The following is an 18,399-nucleotide window of genomic DNA, read 5'->3' as shown; positions in this document are numbered from 1 at the left end:
ATTACTAAATTTAGACTAGAACTATTCCCACTAAAAATACTAGTACACAAGAGTGTCCTGTGAGTAATTGTATGAAACAACTAGAAGATGTTTTTGTAGAAAAGTGCATGTCTCTCTACTCTGCGTGTCCAATCATCCTAATAAGTTTCAACATTCTGGGTCAAGTGGTTATCAAGTTATTGATTGGAAAGAATTTTCTATGTTCAGCCCCCGTGGCCTTGACCTTTGATGGAGTGATTCAAAAAACTATAAGAGTCATCTACTCTGCATGTCCAATCATCCTATGAAGTTTCAACATTCTGGGTCAAGTGGTTCTCAAGTTATTAATTGGAAATGGTTTTCCTTGTTCAGACTCCTATGACCTTGACCTTTAATAGAGTAACCCAAGATCAATAAGGGTCATCTACTCTGCATGACCAATCATCCTATGAAGTTTCAACATTCTGGGTCAGGTGGTTCTCAAGCTATTGATCGGAAATAGTTTTCCATGTTCAGGCCCATGTGACCTTGACCTTTGAAAAAGTGATCTCCAGAAACAATAGGGGTTGTCTATTCCATAAGCCCCACCACCCTATGAAGTCTAAAGGTTCTAGGTCAAATGGTTCTCCAGTTATTGACCGGAAATGAAGTGAGATGGACGGATGGAAGGACGGATGGACAGACCAGGCAAAAACAATATGTCTCCCCCAGTGGAGGAGATATATTAGACAGGACGTGAAGTGTGACCTTGACCTCTAAAGTATGGTTCTAATTCTCATAAGGAACATGTCATCTTATTAAAGTGTATGTATACACCAAGCTATTTGAATATCCATCCATGTATAAAGAAGTTATGGCCTGTGTGTTTATTTGGTTGGCTTAAGCTTCTTTTTCAACATTTTTTCAATCATATCAACAATAGTGTCCACTTGAAACAGAAAGCGCAATGCCAAACTTAATACTGTGCTACCTCATTGTAATATTACCCTGCTACCCCACCCAATCACATTATACCACTGGGCTGATTTATCCTCTAAATGCCTAGTGCCAAGCATGGAAGCTACTAGAACCATTAATCACATCATTGGTATGAAGCAGCCAGGCAGCAAACTGACTATAGTAATACATACAGACAGCACAACTGATATTTAATCTCTAAGTGTGACTTTGACCTGTGAGGTATATATTTTGCTCTTGTAGCAACACGTCTTGATATGCTCAACATTTGTGTCAAGTAATTTGAAAATCAGCCCTGCTGAGGATGGACAGAACTGAGCAATCTTATAGTTCCCGAGATGGGAAGAAGACCAATAATTTACTTGTTAAAAATAACTTTCTAGTCAATTAAACATGTAACATAATATAATATTATAAAAAGTAGAATATCTGTGTAGTCTCCTTTTAGACAAGTGAAAGGATATAGCTACATTATGACTCAGTCTCAATGTATCAGATATAACAGCCAATGCTGGACAGAAACTGAAATATAAAAGAAAAGCTACACAGGGTATGGTCATTTCAAAAAGGTTTTATCATTTAAAATACTGTCTTCCATTGGAAACAAAGTTTTCCTAATAAGGGTTACTTATCTCTGGATTTGCAAGTCATTGATTAAAAAGAAATTGTTTGCAGTAGTGAGGAAAAAGTGATAGTCAGGTTTTGCAAGTATACAAACCTGACAGTCAAAATCATACATAAGACTAACATGCGACCACCTGTATAAAGTGACTTTTCTATTAAATACCATTTAAAATCCCTCCTGAACGCTCCACTGCATAAATTAATTCTATTACCGGTAAGTGACAATTTTACCAGGGAAAGTCAAGACCTGTGTGGTTCTTACATAATTCTTTAGACTGAATAATATAAGCAGTGGTATTATTTTTCACCTTCATTCGGAAACAGTGCAACTTGAAAATTTCAATCTCCCATGAATATTTACCAGCATTAAGTTAATGAATGTAACAAGATATGTATCAAAAATACTTTATAAGTAAGACTGGATACCATTTAATTGGGTATACTTTAGGGATGGCAACGAATAGCATTTTTGGTATTCGAATATTCGGTCAACCTTCCGAACGAATATTCGAATATTCGGTCTTCAAGTGATCAACAAATCAGCTCAAAATCCTACGTGTTTTTCATACCCTAATCAGCGACATGCATTAATTCTACTTTCGTTTACACCGGAAGTCATTGACGAATTAAAACTGACAAATCGTTCTCATCGCTTGTTTATCTTTTGGAGTATAAAATAATCGTTGTTTGCCTTTATATACAAATAATTTATATAGAATTTATTTATTTCTTACAGGGGTGTAGCCCTCGCGTAAGTGAAGTTTTTCAACGCATATTACACGTAACCGACTTCTTATAGGATGATCGAGTGAAATACTTCAAAGGCATTGCTTGCATTTTGACAGTAGATTCACTGCGGGTGGGATAAGGGTAATTTTAAGGAAAAAAATGGCTTAACTTTAAGTCTCTTTGTCTGAAAATTGAGTATTGATTTTTTTTTTTAAAAGTTAACCATACAAAATGCATTTATTCGTCATTTCATTCAGATAATCCGATTTACGTCAAAAAATGATATGCATCCCATTTGACTTGTTTGCTACACTTTTCGGCATTTTTCTTTACACAAATACGTCTTTTATCGACTTTGATTGAAATCCGAGTAATTAGTTGAAGTGCTGTCTGATCATTTTTAATTACACACGGTTCGCACCTACCGAAAACAAGGCGAGCTCTAACCGATTTACATCAATTTGTGACCATTAAAAATTTCTAAAGGTAAGCAATTAGCGGTATTAACTACGTGTACACTGTCATCACCATAGCGATGTACAATCTCGGTACGCTAATATACAAGTTTAAGTTTCAAACTTTGCTAATATACAAAATGACACGTCTGACAAAGAAAGAAGCCATTTTCGTGCGAATTTATAATGAAAGCGGGTTTCGGCAAATTAGATAAACAAACATTTTTTGTTCTTTCATTTGGGTTTTATTTATTTTTCATGATCTTATATTTTTTCCGAATATTCAAATAGTGAAACAGTATTCGAATATTCGTGTAATGAACGAATATTCGAATATTCGAATATTCGTTGCCATCCCTAGTATACTTTACAATATAAGTAGGACTATTTTAGATGTAATCATAAATAATGATGATGATAACACCCAGCATGTTTTTTTTTTAAATCCTTTGCATTGTACTTTTGCTGTAGCTGCATTGGTGTTAACAACAGTAGAGTTATTTCTAGAGCGACGCAACGGGGCGCCCTGCCCTGCCCTTTTTTACTGCCGCCACGCTGCCCTTAAAATGCGCCCTCTTGCCTTTGATCTTCTGCTAAATCCCGCCAATTTCCCTGTTGACATGCCTCGACGATTTTTTGATCAGCAAATTATGTCACGGCGAGTGCACAAAGGTAACGAGAATCAATGAAGTGTTAAAACTAATTGATAAAGAGTATGGATCCTGTGTAATGTCAAAAAGGCGTTCGTAAGCGGCCAGCTGATTACCGAGCCTGTGAAAAGTGCCCTAGATTTTTTTGTGTGCAAAATTTAAATTAGCCTATACCGTTTTAGTCAGCACCCTCCCCTTTGTGAACTCTAGAAATAACACTAAACAGGGTCTGGATACTTCATGGTTGACTTGGGTTAATGATCCCAGTATCACCCATTAGACCTTATGAACAAATCAATTGTTAGAGCAATTGTAAAATACTACATACAAATTTAAACCAATCAGAAACACCCTCTATAAATAGCACCAATCAGAATGCCCTTTTGTAAAAAGCACAGGACAGCTAAGGTATAAACAGCAGAGCAGAAAATTGATACCGTATCCAGCAAATAATGTACACACTTTGCGATTTCCATAAATGATTTATCCTAGTGCCATTTAACTAGTTAGCTGGCTTTCCTCAGGGCAGATAAATTATTTAAAAGAAGGTGTTCAATCTTCACAGATTGAAGAAAGGTTTCAGCATCATAGCTAGAAAAAGAGTTTAGATATAAAGCCAGACCATAGAAGCTATACCTAATCTATATAACAGTAGTCGAATGCTATAGTTGGAAATAAAGACAAGAGGGCCATTTAACTAGCTAGCTGGCTTTCCTCAGGGCAGATAAATTATTTAAAAGAGGAAGGTGTTCAATCTTCACAGACTGAAGAAAGGTTTCAGCATCATAGCTAGAAAAAGAGTTTAGATATAAAGCCAGAACATAGAAGCTATACCTAACCTATATACGGTAGTCAAATGCTATAGATGGAAATAAAGAAAAGCTGAGCAACGGAAAGTTGAGACAAAGTTTAAGCTATTTTGACAGATAAGAGGAGAGTTCCGGCGAATGTTGTATAGGATATATAAGCTGAGTATCTGAAAGCTGAGACAAAGATAGGAAGTTTAAACACATAGTTTGATGAACTATTCAAGCAGTATGGGAGTTCCAGCTTATAGGCAGACGAGTTTCAGCATTACAGGCAAGTACAGTCAAGGCATCATGGTCATAAACTTACAGTAGTGGAAGTCTTTATCTGATACCATATAATGAGCTAAGCATCTAGGAGTCAGTGCAAATATATGAGTTGCAGCTTCAATTAAGAAGATATGACAGAACATCTTTGTGATAGGACTCATATATTGTTGATTAAAAGACCCTGTCTGATGTGAACTTCAACAAAAAGATTAGTCATGAGCAGTATTTCAAGCCCATTAGCTGACTGTTAATAGTTTTTAACACGGAGTGATTTGCCAGATTCCTAAAATAACTGACCTCACAATTTCATTCATTTGAAAATCATTGGTACACAAATCATTAAGGCAAGGTCACCAGAGGAAAATTTATTTGCAAGATACATACTGGTAGGTCTGACTAGCTGTTTGGTTTACCAGTTTGTCAGCTAGTCTAAGACCTAGTCACCTTAGCGGCTGGACAAATTTCAATGCTCAAGACGTACATGTGTTGAAACTTCCCTGGGATGTATATCCATATCTTGACATTATTGAATTGCAAATACTTTACAATGCAAGAGGTCTACAGACTACAGAATTACAAAATATAAACAGCCTTACAGCAACAACAAGGTGAGACAAAATTGGGTGTAAATCTACATAAGGAGACAAGGTTAATGGTAAAAGATACTACCTGGAATATTTAAAAAGACTTTAAGCCTACTTACAAATCATCTGCTGTTACAGCCAGCCCTACAAACAGGAACAGCCACCATAAAACCTGGAAGTTGTGTATGACAATGTAAAAGAATTTTTAATTGTAAATATTTTGTGTTTGTTTGATATTTCAGCTCTGTAACATCTACATTAACTGACTACCTTCAACGGATATCCTGAAAACAATTTAATTTGAAAAAGTAAAGAAGCCATCCAGCTGGCTTTTGAAAGGTCGGTTGTTCTGCCCAGGTGCGCACTCATGATGAAATAATGCACAGATGGGCAATTGGGGCTTTCCTCCACCATCAAAGCTGGAAAGTTGCAATATGATCTATAATTGTTTCAGTGCAATATTAAACCCAACAAAAACAAAATAAAAAATAAACCAAGAGTTGTGAGCTCCTCCATCTAAAATTACTAACATTGTGTTAAGAGTCCCGTGTATGGGTGCTTTACATATGTACGTTGTCACGATATGGTGAACATTTGTGTCAAGTTTCTTCGAAATTCTTCAAGGGGTTCAAGTATAACCTTTGACTCCTAAGTGTGACCTTGACCTTGAAGTGAGCCATCCAAAACATGCGCTCTGCATGTAGTCTTGATGTGGTGAACATTTGTGCTAAGTTTCTTTAAAATCCTTTAAGCAGTTCAAGAGTTACAGAGCGGACACAAAACAAAGTCATAATGACCTTTGAGCCCTAAGTGTGACCTTGAATTTGAAGTGAGCCATCCAGAACATGTGCTCTGCACGTCGTCCCGATGTGGTGATTTTCTAAGTCTAAAAGGAGGCATAACTTGCCCAAAATACATGTCAGAGTTATGGGACTTGACCCAGTGAGGTTGGTAACTGACCTAGAAAAGAAACAAGAGCTGTCGGAGGACAGCAACGCTTGACTATTCAACAGCCTTGTCAATTGAACGAATACAAAAGTCGAAAAAGTGGTATAATTCTGTAAAAATGAGAAACAGGGTTATGGAACCTGCATATTGTTTATCTGCTCATGACAGTGGTCAAGTGTGTGAAGTTTCAATCCATTCCCACTAGTGGATACTGAGATACAAGCTTACATCAAAAACTTAACCAAAAACTGCTAAATTTAAAATGGGGCATAATTTTCAAAAACTAGAGCTATCACTAAAGGTGATGAATGTACCCCCCGCATGCACTGACACAGTACATTGCAATCTGACGCACACAAGATTGCATAATTATATGGACTGTATGTATAACATGCAGAATATTTATCTAAAAGAACGTAACATGCACCATGCACAACTAGGGTTGGTACTGATCACTTGTGTGAAGTTTAATTAAATTGTGTGCAAAGGTTTGGAAGATTAGGCGCGCACAAGATTGCATATGCAGACTGTATGTACATAGTATGTTAACAAGAAACAAAGTCCCATAACTCTGCAGAATATTTATCTAAAAGAACGTAACATGCACCATGCACAACTAGGGTTGGTACTGACCACTTGTGTGAAGTTTCGTTAAATTGTGTCAAGGGGATGAGGAGAGATGGTGCGCACAAGATTGTGTCTATGTATATAGAATATTAACAAAAAACAAAGTCCTGTAACTCTGCAATTTTTTTTTCTGAAAGAACCTAACATGCCCCATGCACAACTACTGCTGTTACTGATCACTTGTGTGAAGTTTCATTAAACTGTGTCAAGGGGATGAGGAGAGATGGTGTGCAAAAGATTGTGTCTACGGACAGACAGACACACGGACAGACAACCTGAAACCAGTATACCCCCCCCTTACAACTTTGTTGTTCGGGGGGTACAAAAAGCAAAGCAGAGTTATGGGACCTGCACAGTGCATGTCAGATCATGACAGTAAACAAGTGTGTGAAGTTTCAATCCATTCCCATTAGTGGATACTTAGATACAAGCTTACATACAAAAACTTAACCAAAAACTTCTAAGTGAAAAAAGGGGCCTAATTTTGAAACAAGAGGGCCATGACCAAAGTGTCATAAAGATTGAGTCAGAACTGTGGCCTCTAGAGCATTTACAAGCTTTTCCTTTGATCTGGCCTACTGACCTAGTTTTGGACCCCACATGATCCAGTTTTGAATTTGACCTAGAAATCATCAAGACAAATATTCTAACAAAATTTTAAAAATATTGGGTCACACCTGTAGCCTCTGTGTTCACAAGCTTTTCCTTTGATCTGGCCTACTGACCTACTTTTTGACCCCACATGACCCAGTTTCAAACATTAAGCAGTGGGTTTTCTTTGCCCTTTTGGGAAAAGGTCCGGTACCAGATATATTGGGGAAAATAGCGGGGTTTTTACTCAGATTGGGAATTTTTATAGTTAATTAATAACATCATTTAGAATGATTCTTCCTTAAATTCCATGTAAATATCATCAAACAAACTGTTTGAATGGTTAAATCATGGTGAATGTCAATGTAACTAAGATTTCCTTCTGCAATCATCAAAATGCAAACTTAATTTGGTCATTTGAGGGAATTTTTGGATGATAATTGGGAAAAAAGATTGCATTTTTCAGTTGGGAAAAGATCTTTTTAGGGGTACTTTATAAAGAAGGAAAAAAATCCCTGTTAAGACAAACATTCTGACATAATTTCATAAAGATTGAGTCACAACTGTGGCCTATAGAGTGTTCACAAGCTTTTACTTTGATCTGGCCTATGGCCTAGTTTTTGACCCCATATGACCCAGATTCAAACTTGACCAAGAAATCACCAAGACAAACATTCTGACAAAATTTCATAAAAATTGAGTCACAACTGTGGCCTCTTGAGTGTTCACAAACTTTTCCTTTGATCTGGCCTACTGACCTAGTTTTTGACCCCATATGACCCAGTTTCAAATCTGTCCTAGAAATCATCAAGATAAACATTCTGACAAAATTTCATAAAGATTGGGTCACAACTGTGGCCTCTAGTGTGTTCACAAGCTTTTCCTTTAATTTGACCGGGTGACCTAGTTTTTGACCTAAAATGACCCAGATTCAACCATGACCTATAGATTATCAAGAAAAATATTCTGATTAATTCTCATGAGTTTCAAACTTAAATTGTGGTCTCTAGAGTGTTGACAAGAATTTCCTTTGATCTGGCATAGTGACCTAGTTTTTGACCCCACATGACCCAGTTTCAAACTTGACCTAGAAATCATCAAGACAACCATTCTGACCAAGATTCATAAAGATTGAGTCAAAATTGTGGCCTCTAAAGTGTTCACAAGCTTTTCCTTTAATTTGACCGGGTGACCTAGTTTTTGGCCCCACATGACCCAGTTTCAAACTTGAACTAGAAATAATCAAGACAAACATTCTGACCAAGTTTCATAAAGATTAAGTCAAAATTGTGGCCTCTAAAGTGTTCACAAGCTTTTATTTGATTTGACCGGGTGACCTAGTTTTTGACCCCACATGACCAAATTTGAACTCGACCTAGAAATCATCAAGACAAACATTCTGACCAAGTTTCATGAAGATTGAGACAAAATTGTGGCCTCTAGAGTGTTCACAAGCTTTTCCTTTGATCTGGCCTACTGACCTAGTTTTTGAACCCACATGACCCAGTATCCAACTTGTCCTAGAGATCATCGCTACTAACATTCTGACCAAGTTTCATAAAGATTGGATCACAAAATTAATTTAATGTGTCCTCTAGAGTGTTCACAAGGCAAATGTTGACGGACGATGGACGCTGGACAATGACCAGTCACAATAGCTCACCTTGAGCACTCTGTGCTCTGGTGAGCTAAAACTGCAAAGTATAGTTATAGGACCTGCTTAGTGCATGTTAGATAATGACAGAGAACAAGTGTGTGAAGTTTCAATCCATTACCATTAGTGTGTACTGAAATACCAGCTTACATACAAAACCTTAACCAAAAATTTCTAATTCAAAAAAAGGGGCATAATTTTGCAAAAAAGCAAAATAGAGTTATGGAACCTGTGCAATGTAAGTCAGTTTATCACAGTGAATAAGTGTGTGAAGTTTCAATCCATTCCCACAAGTGGTTACTGAGATACCAGCTTACATACAAAAACTTAACAAAACCGGGACGCCAACACGGACATGGACGCTGACACACGGGTGAGTCCAGTAGCTCTACTATTCTTTGAATAGTCGAGCTCAAAATAAGTTACAGAGCTATATGCCTTAAAGTAATAGCTATATGTACTTGCATACAAAACTTTAACCAGGATTTTCTAAGTCCAAAAGGGGGCATAATTTGGCCAAAATGCATGTTAGAGCTATAGCTCTTGATGCTGTCACCTAGTTTTATGACCTTGAAGACACATGTGAAGTTTCAATTCAATATCTGCATTAGTTTTGGAGATAGTAACTTGGATGTGAAACTTTAACCAGGATTTTCTAAGTCCAAAAGGGGGACATAATTTGGCCAAAATACATGTCAGAGTTATGGGACTTGACCCAGTTAGGTTGGTAATTGACATAGAAAAAGAAAAAATAAGTTTCAAAGCTATATGCCTTTCAATGATAGCCATATGTACTTGCACGCAAAACTTTAACCAGAATTTTCAAAGTCCAAAAGAGGGCATAATTTGGCCAAAATGCATGTTAGAGTTATGGCTCTTGATGCTGTCACCAAGTGTTATGACCCCACAGTCACATGTGAAGTTTCAATTCAATATCTGCATCAGTTTTGGAGATAGTAACTTGCATGTAAAACTTTAACTAGGATTAAGTCCAAAAGGGGGCATAATTTGGCCAAAATACATGTCAGAGTTATGGGACTTGACCAAGTGAGGTTGGTAATTGACCTAGAAAAAGAAAAAATAAGTTTCAAAGCTATATGCCTTTAAATGATAGCCATGTGTACTTGCATGCAAAACTTTAACCAAGGTGTGATGCCTATGCCAGGGTGAGTAGAATAAAGGATTTAACAAGCAATTCATATATTTTATGATCATAACAAAAAGTGTAAACAAAGGCATTAAGGGCCTTTAAAGCGCGAAAAAAGCCTATCATTTTGCACCTTTGCTAACCATAATCTAAACTCCTTCCACAGCCTTATCGTGCTATTTCATGATCTCAATGATCATATTAAATTTATATTCTACAAGTTTGTTCATTTTTTTTGGTGGTGATTTTCACAACATTTTGGTCTTAGCATTTTTTCTTAAAAAAGTATATGTACATATAGTCAAATGAAATGTACAGTAATACTTACCAATATAACAATGCCAAGAGGTAGCAATTCGGAACTGAAGTCACAGTACACAAAGTATGTGTAGTCAAGGAAACCTTCATCTATCTGACAATCATCTGTAGTGTTCACAAATGAACAACGATCTGCCATTGCTACTTTATGTACATCACTACACTGTAATAAGACAATGGTAAAAATTGTGGAAATGAGTAGAATTTTTGTGCATGAAATTAAACGGAGGACGGACGTTTTGGCCATGGACGTTTTGGCCCGGACGTTTTGGCCTAGGATCTTTTGGCCAAGAAAATTTTTGAGGTAGGATGTTTTGGAAAAAGAAAATTTATTTCCATAATATGCAAAATATGATCTGGATATTAATATGTTATCATATGTTACAGTATAACTGATGTTTTTTTTTAGAAAAATAATTGTAAATAAAATTCATTTTCATAACTCTTTTGATTTATTGTAAATGGCAAATCTTTTCACATATACAATACACAAATGAACATCGATCTGCCATTGCTACTTTATGTACATCACTACACTGTAATAAGACAATGGTAAAAATATGGAAATGAGTAGAATTTTTGTGCATGAAATAAAACAGAGGACGGACGTTTTGGCCCGGACATATATATATATATATAAAAAGATTATAAAAAATAAAAATAAAATACCATGAGTATGTTTTATTATCAGTTTAATTTGTTCACTTATACTATAACATTCTTTAGAATAATCTCCAGACCATATTTTACATGATATGGAAGCACAATTTATTTTTGGCCAAAACGTCCTACCCCCAAAAAATGCCTGGCCAAAACATCCTAGGTCGAAACATCCAGGCCAAAATGGCCGCTGGCCAAAAAAAACGTCCTACATTCAACTTGCTAATAAGTTTATAACAAGAGCCATGCTGGTCAGGGCTATCCCATGTAGAAGCAAATATATTGTATAAAGGTGGCTGGAAAGGGGAAATGGATTGTATGCTATTAGTTAGAGGAGGAAGACTGTTATCCAGAACTACTGTGTTTAATATGTATCCAAGAGTCATGGTTTATACACTGCAGCTTGTAATTCATTACACTTATAAAGTTAAATAAATTTCCATCAAAAGTTTCAAGTAAAGAGGGTATGATTCTTGCAAAAGTTCACCTCTTCTTGATGTCCTCTGTCACTGTGTAAAGAAGACAACTTGTTCATGTGCTCTGGGAAAATTGTTATTGACAAATTAGATGAAGGAAGAAATAATTCAAACAGTAAGCAAGGTAGAGTTATAGATCTTGTACACTGAACTTTCTCTTAATGTCCTCAACCTTTGCATGCAGTTTAAATAAATTCCCTTCAGCATTTAAAGTGTTATTCCTAGCACAAGCGAATTTAAACAAGAACAGAGTCAACATTGTATAACACATATTGACACATACCACCACAGAATAATAAACAATGTCCACATTAGACCAAACATCCAAAACAATTAAATGTACAAAACAGTCTTGAAAGTATGACCATGTCCACTTCATGCTGATGATTTATACCAAGTTTAATTTCAATTTGATGAAAACTGCAGGAGAAGCTGAGGACACCATGTTTTGATGTAATGTAATATTTCAAATCAGAAAGGAGCCATAACTCTAAAAGATTCATTTGACATGGAAGTCCAGAAATGTGGAATAATTCTTTTCAGTTTGAATCATACCCCTTCTGTAATAACAGATAGATTTTGAAACCTCAAATTCAATATCATGATCATACTGTTTATTAGCTAACATTGTGCAATGCCTAGGACTACAAATTTGCCAAACTTGTCTATTACAACATGAAGGTAGCATAGAGATGGAGTGTGAACAAGACAATTGGTGCTAATTAGTAATTATACCACATGTAATTCCTTGCTGAGCTCCATTCAGAATCCTATGAGAGATATCACCATAGACACCTAATTATCACTATTTTACATGCCTACCGGTAGTTCAGAATTTCTAAGTACAAAAAGGGTCATTATTCTGACAAAATGCATATCAGAGTTATGATTCTTGGCTTACATGGTCATCTAATGATGATAATTAAGTGTGCCAAGTTTCAAAGCTAATTCATATGTTGTACGTGGAGGAGAGATATATTGACCTGTGCAAAAATAATCACAATATTGCGTACAATTAGTTGGACGAGTGACGATAACACCAGACAAGCTAAAAAGGCATGTGGCACATATGGCTCACTCAAAGGGTAGTGTTGCGCGCAGGAAAGGGGGAGTGGCGCTGTGCCATTTGCTGGAAATGCCTGGGAAAAACATTAGGTCTGATTTACACCTAATTGTTACTAATTGACAGGTACTTATTACAGGATAACAAAGCCACGGTGCCAAACCGTATAACTTTGAAGTGCTTTTGTCCCCACTCACTCTCTATGCTACCTCCATGCATGATTACAAGCTAAGTAGTCAAGTTCAAGGTAATATTCAAAAACAATTACAAGTGCCTTTGCATGTCCTTGAACAATATTCAATAACTCAGAACAATCAATTATCTTTCAACATCTTCAATGCAATAATCTTTTGATTCTTTGCATGGTTTTGGCAGGAATTCTTCTTAGCACACGGGAAAGCCCACTTACATCTGCATCTGAATCATCGCTGTCATCCAGCACAGTGGAATTCCATTCACTTCCGGTTTGGAGTAGTTCCCCTTGAGAAGACGAATAAGAATCGGAATCTTGTACCCACCGAAGACCCCTGCTTCCCACTCTGCTAAAAATTGTTTGTCTGTAAGCGTCTGACTGTAATTTGACATTGCTATTCGAAGTAAAAAGAAAGCCCTTCTTCAATTCTTCTCTACTTTCACTTTCAACTAAAACGGTTCCAAACTCGCTCGCTTTAGAATGAAAATACCACAGCACTGCAAGAATGACAACGAATACCATAAGTTTGGTACAGTGTTTAATCTTTAATTCCATCATTGTAGCCAACATTTAATGATTTTACTTGTTGATAAACCTTATCATAATGCACATATACATTATATTGTTTGTTTATTTTTATCAATGGTCACGTGCACGCGCGAACTTTGAACACTTGACTATAAACCGTACCACCCGTTCTAGGCTCATTTGGTATCGCCTCTAGCTGTACACTCCTCAGCATGTCAGTGGTACATCCTTCTTTGTTAGCCCTTGGAGATGATGGATGCAACCGATCAGTGTACGCACTCCACTCTGTTTATTTCACCTTGCAAATGAGGCTGCCACAAAGTACATCTATACTATAGGCGTTGTTTCCATGTATCAAGTGTCAATTAAGGACTTGTTTGAGGATTTCGCGATTAGTGTTGTAAAAGTGGCTAGACTTATTCATAGTGCTGATTAGGTGGCACTTTTTGGCAAAGAATTTCTCCAGCCAATAGTTAGCCCACTCTTGAAGAAGGTTAGCTAATGGAAAAAGATGAAACTTCACGAGATAAATGGAAATGTTGCAGGCACGGTTTGATTGAGTCTGTTCAGTTTGTAGTCATAGATGCTCCTAAGCAGACTTGATGGTCCTGTAGTGCAGGATGTCATCAGCAAGTTGTCGTATCTGTGACTTGACTCCTTCAGCAATGTCATTTAGAGGGCCAAGAACTCGGGAAATACCAGACCACACATACTACTGTTTGCAGATCAAATTGCCCTTTCCTCCTTTTTGAAATCGATAGAGTTACTCTTTTACGTCACAAAAACCGTGAAGCTGAAGCTATTTTTGGAGCAATGCTGACAGGTTAACCCTGCCTCATTCATTCACTTTGTGGTGAAACTTTTTTCTTTATCTTGACGCGCTGTGACTCTATCTTTGAAGTATCACCGTACTTGCATACATTGTAAAGTGCAATGAATAAGGAGATAATAGATATATATTGTTTCAAAAGTAGAATATAGAATATTTCAACTACGTTCACATAAAAACAGCGTTTTTTGTTTGTTATGACAATTATTATCGACGAAATTTCTAACCATGCAAAAGTATACATGGTTTTATAGAAAGGTATCATTGATCATTGAACCTTCAAGCTCCGCAACACTTGTAGAAAATGTAATTGTTATATCCATAAAAACTGATTTATTTGATTTTTTTAATTTTATTTTTTGATGGGGTTTACATGTAAAACTATATGAATTTACCTACTATTTATTTGAAGTCGTTTAAACACTATATATCAGTTATTAACATACAGGCAGTTGATAAGCCTTGTCTTCGTTCATGGAAAGAACCAGTTATAGACTCACATAAGTCAAAATGATTCGGCGTTTAGTTTGTTTTATATTTGTGAAGGTCACTCTAAAAGGACCAAAATAATTGAGGATAAATCGCAGTACTTATTGGTTTTATCGCTTGCACACGCTGATGTTGATTTTATAAAATTTTATCATATTTTAGCTAGTTTTAACAGTTTTAACCAAAATTTGAAACAACTTTAACATGTTTTACATAGAACTGAAACAAAGGTAATAAACATGGATTCAGAGAAAAAAGGTCATGTGAAACACAATTAATACAACTAATTGATGACCTAGCACAAAATTTAAGTCGAGGTAAACAAACAGATCTCATTTTACTTGATTTCAGTAAAGCATTTGACAAGGTCAGTCACCTAAAGTTACTTTATAAACTACAAGAGTGTGGCGTTAACAAACAGGTTATCACATGGATAAGGTCCTTTCTGATTGGCAGAACGCAGTCAGTACTCGTGGACGGAATGAAATCCGATGAAGTACCTGTCACATCAGGTGTCCCTCAAGGCTCAGTCCTTGGCCCGCTCTTATTCCTATTATACATAAATGATCTACCTCAGTCCTTACAATCACAAGTCAGGTTATTTGCAGATGACACGGCAGTTTACCTCACAATCTCTAAAGAACAAGACTGCGTCACACTACAGCAGGACCTCCAGAAACTAGAAACTTGGGAGCACGTCTGGGAGATGGAGTTCAATCCCAGCAAATGTCAGGTCATGAACATAACAAAAAACAGAAAGAAATTTACACATAACTACATTTTACACGGTCAAATCCTGGAAGTGGTCTCCAGTGCAAAGTATCTAGGGGTAGATATAGCAAATGATCTCTCCTGGAACACACATGTAGATAGAATCACAAACAATGCAAACAAATCACTGGGTTTTCTACGCAGAAACCTCCCGGTCAAAAACCAAAATATTAAAGAAACCTCCTACAAGACTCTAGTTAGGCCACAACTAGAGTATGCCTCTACGGTATGGTCACCACACACACAAAGAAACATACATAAAATAGAAATGGTGCAAAGAAGAGCTGCCAGGTGGGTAAAGGGTCAATATTCATATTATGATAGTGTAACAAACATGTTAAATGATCTCAGTTGGCAGACACTCGAGGACAGACGGACAATTGCTAGACTTTTCATGTTTTACAAAATTGTTCATGGTTACGTAGCTATTCCAGTCCCTCCGTATCTAGTACAGCCATTGAGACGAACACGTCATATGCACGAACACTCCCTTAGGCAGATCCATACAAACATTAATGTTTTTAAGTTCTCTTTCTTTCCATACACCGTTACCCTATGGAATCAGCTGCCACCCCTGATCGTTAATCAGCCTGATCCTGAACATTTCAGACATGCTGTTAACGCATCCCACTACTATTAAGTGACTACACCCTGTTTTATCCTGATTTTACTCTTGTTAATACAGTTTTATCTTGCACTATCTTCCTTTTGACATCTTACTGTCATTCTTTTAACTTTATTCTGGCACAGACGCGCACCTGCTAGTTATACCCGAAAGGGGCGTCAAGCAGTATACATACATACATACAAAACAACTATAAGAAATCAAATAGTAAACATAGGAAGAAAATATCATTTACAGTTAAGTTAGGCAAGCATTTGTAAATAGATGTTAGGGACCTACGGTGGCATAAACAACATACAGAGCAGAGTAATGGTTATAAGAAAGAAGTCACCATAGGAAAATCCAGTAGTGAAAACGTACAATAAACAAGCAGACGACGACAGGCAACCGAAAACAGGTAACCAGGTAAATTTTAGATAAGAATAATACCACGAAATTTAGGTGTCCCGTACACAGGAAACGCGTGTGGAGCTTTTAATATCCAACAGATTTGCTTCAAACTTTCAACGTCGATAAAAGATAGATATAGCTAGAATATTAGGGCATTTTCATTAAGATACAAACTTTAAACTAATCAAAATTACATAAAAACGGCCGATTTTTCATAAATTTACCAGTAAAATTTTATACAGCGCGATCGCAAATAGCTATTGTGTCTTATAAGTAAATAAATTGAAATCAATGCAAAAAATAAAATTGGACTTTCGGCTAGAAAAGGCAAAAACAGAATAGAAAAATCTTTAATAAGAAGAAAATGCCATCAATTTAAAAACATACAGTAAAAACGAAAATGTTAACCATAATGCGAATAGTAAGTATATGGAGTAAATAAAAAAATGTCGATGACATAGGCGTGGCGTGTAACCTAAAAATAAACCTGTGTATGGAAATGTGTCGGACGTAAATAGATAGTTGTTATCAACTAGTCAAAAATATAACGATATTCAACTCTTGAGTAAAATTATTTCGAGTGGAGAAAACTACTCGTAACTGTTTCCTAGGATCGCGTCAAATTAGTTAGACTAAGACTCACATATTCCATAAGAAATTGCCGACTTTTTTTTCAATTAAGGAAGCATGGTCGGTTCCGGGAATCGAATTTATGCCCTTCAATCAACGATGAGCGAATCCAACAACTCGAGTCAGTCACGTTTTATAATTATTGTTAAAAAAATAAACACGAGGTACATTATTTAAAAATATGCAGCAAAAGGTACTGAAATTTAGGCAGAAAAAGGCCTGTAATGTACAAGAGGGTGTCTTTTTCATATCCACGCTACCTAAATGTAGTTTGCATTATGGCAAGATTCATTTAAATTTTAAATGAAGATTAGTTCTAGTACATCTGTAACAATCCAGTTAAACGCAGGCTATGTAAACAAGTTCATTCAGTAGTTTTTACTCGTATCGGAAAGGCGGAGTTACCTGTATAGACGAGATCCAAAAATAGCTCCAGCATCGCTGTAAAGGTACAAGTTTATCGATTTAAGAAAAGACGAAAGGGCAATTTGATCTGCAAACAGTAGTATTTTGGTAGAACTAAGATAGTTCTTGAAAAACTTGTAATTAGATATACATGTTTCGATGTATGGAAGGCCGTACACGCCATAATGTTACAATGTAAGTCTATAGGAAAACAATTGGTGGTCTCTACCCTCTAACGTTAGAGTCAGCAACAAAAACGTCATGCTGAGAGATACCAGGGAAAACAGTAATTTTTTCTACAAGGGTTGTGTTTGAAGTAAGAAAGAGGTCAAGGATGTTATCTTTCTTAGTATTTTCTGTGACCATTTGGGTGAGATTAAAATCAGCTAAAATATTTAGAAAGTCATCATAAAGGGTAAGATTACTACAACCCTGTTTAATACAGCCTGTATGGTCTAAATTCCAGGTGAATTTTGGGTAATTGAAATCACCAAGAATCCAGACGGTACCTAAAATTTCTTTTTAGAGACTAGTTCAAAGGGTTTCCTAAACTCTTCAATACTATCTGTATCCATCTCTTTAGGTTTATAATAACCACAAATAAATAAAGGTTTACAGGAAGAAAATTTAAGTTTGACCCATATAGTATTTCACATTTGGTTTTGAGGGATGGTATCTTTGTAGCTTGAATGTTATCTTTTACTAAAATAAATACACCACCACCTTTATTATTCCTATCAGCTCTGAATAGGGAGCTTGGAAAAATTCCCCCGTCTTTGTGGTGATTGGATTCCAATAACAATATCAGGCTTATGTTTGTCCACCAGGGCATAAAATTCTGCCTTTTTATTTACAGTTGATTGGCAGTTTAAGTACATTACTTTAAGTTTGGTCCTGAAGTGTTTTTTTTTTTTTGGATTTTTTCCTTTCTGGGGGCTGATCTTTACCTGCAGTGGACTAACATCTGGATCTGTATGAATAGTAAATCTGTTAGAATCTGA

At 36.3% G+C, this 18,399-nt stretch overlaps 1 protein-coding gene across 9 annotated transcripts in view; it reads right to left on the bottom strand.

Annotated features, from left to right (window-relative positions):
• Window positions 1–13,408, bottom strand: part of LOC123534771 (mitochondrial sodium/calcium exchanger protein-like) — a 60,422-nt gene extending 47,014 nt beyond the window's left edge. For 3 of the 9 annotated variants that reach the window (XM_045317188.2, XM_045317189.2, XM_045317186.2), the window contains exons 1-4: window positions 12,948–13,408; window positions 10,350–10,502; window positions 5,174–5,226; window positions 1,401–1,458 (exon numbers count right to left, since the gene is read on the bottom strand). In XM_045317188.2, coding sequence (XP_045173123.2) covers window positions 1,401–1,458; window positions 5,174–5,226; window positions 10,350–10,502; window positions 12,948–13,301 — 618 coding nt within the window. In that variant the 5' untranslated portion in view covers window positions 13,302–13,408. Of the gene's footprint in view, window positions 1–1,400; window positions 1,459–5,173; window positions 5,227–10,349; window positions 10,503–11,486; window positions 11,550–12,806; window positions 12,927–12,947 lie in introns of those variants that run through there. The other 6 variants (XM_045317185.2, XM_045317187.2, XM_045317192.2 and 3 more) reach the window with 5 other exon arrangements.
• Between the last annotated feature and the right edge of the window lie 4,991 nt (window positions 13,409–18,399).

The sequence above is a fragment of the Mercenaria mercenaria genome, chromosome 12 (assembly GCF_021730395.1).
Source record: "Mercenaria mercenaria strain notata chromosome 12, MADL_Memer_1, whole genome shotgun sequence".
NCBI lineage: Eukaryota > Metazoa > Mollusca > Bivalvia > Venerida > Veneridae > Mercenaria > Mercenaria mercenaria.
This window is presented reverse-complemented; position numbering and strand designations above follow the sequence as displayed.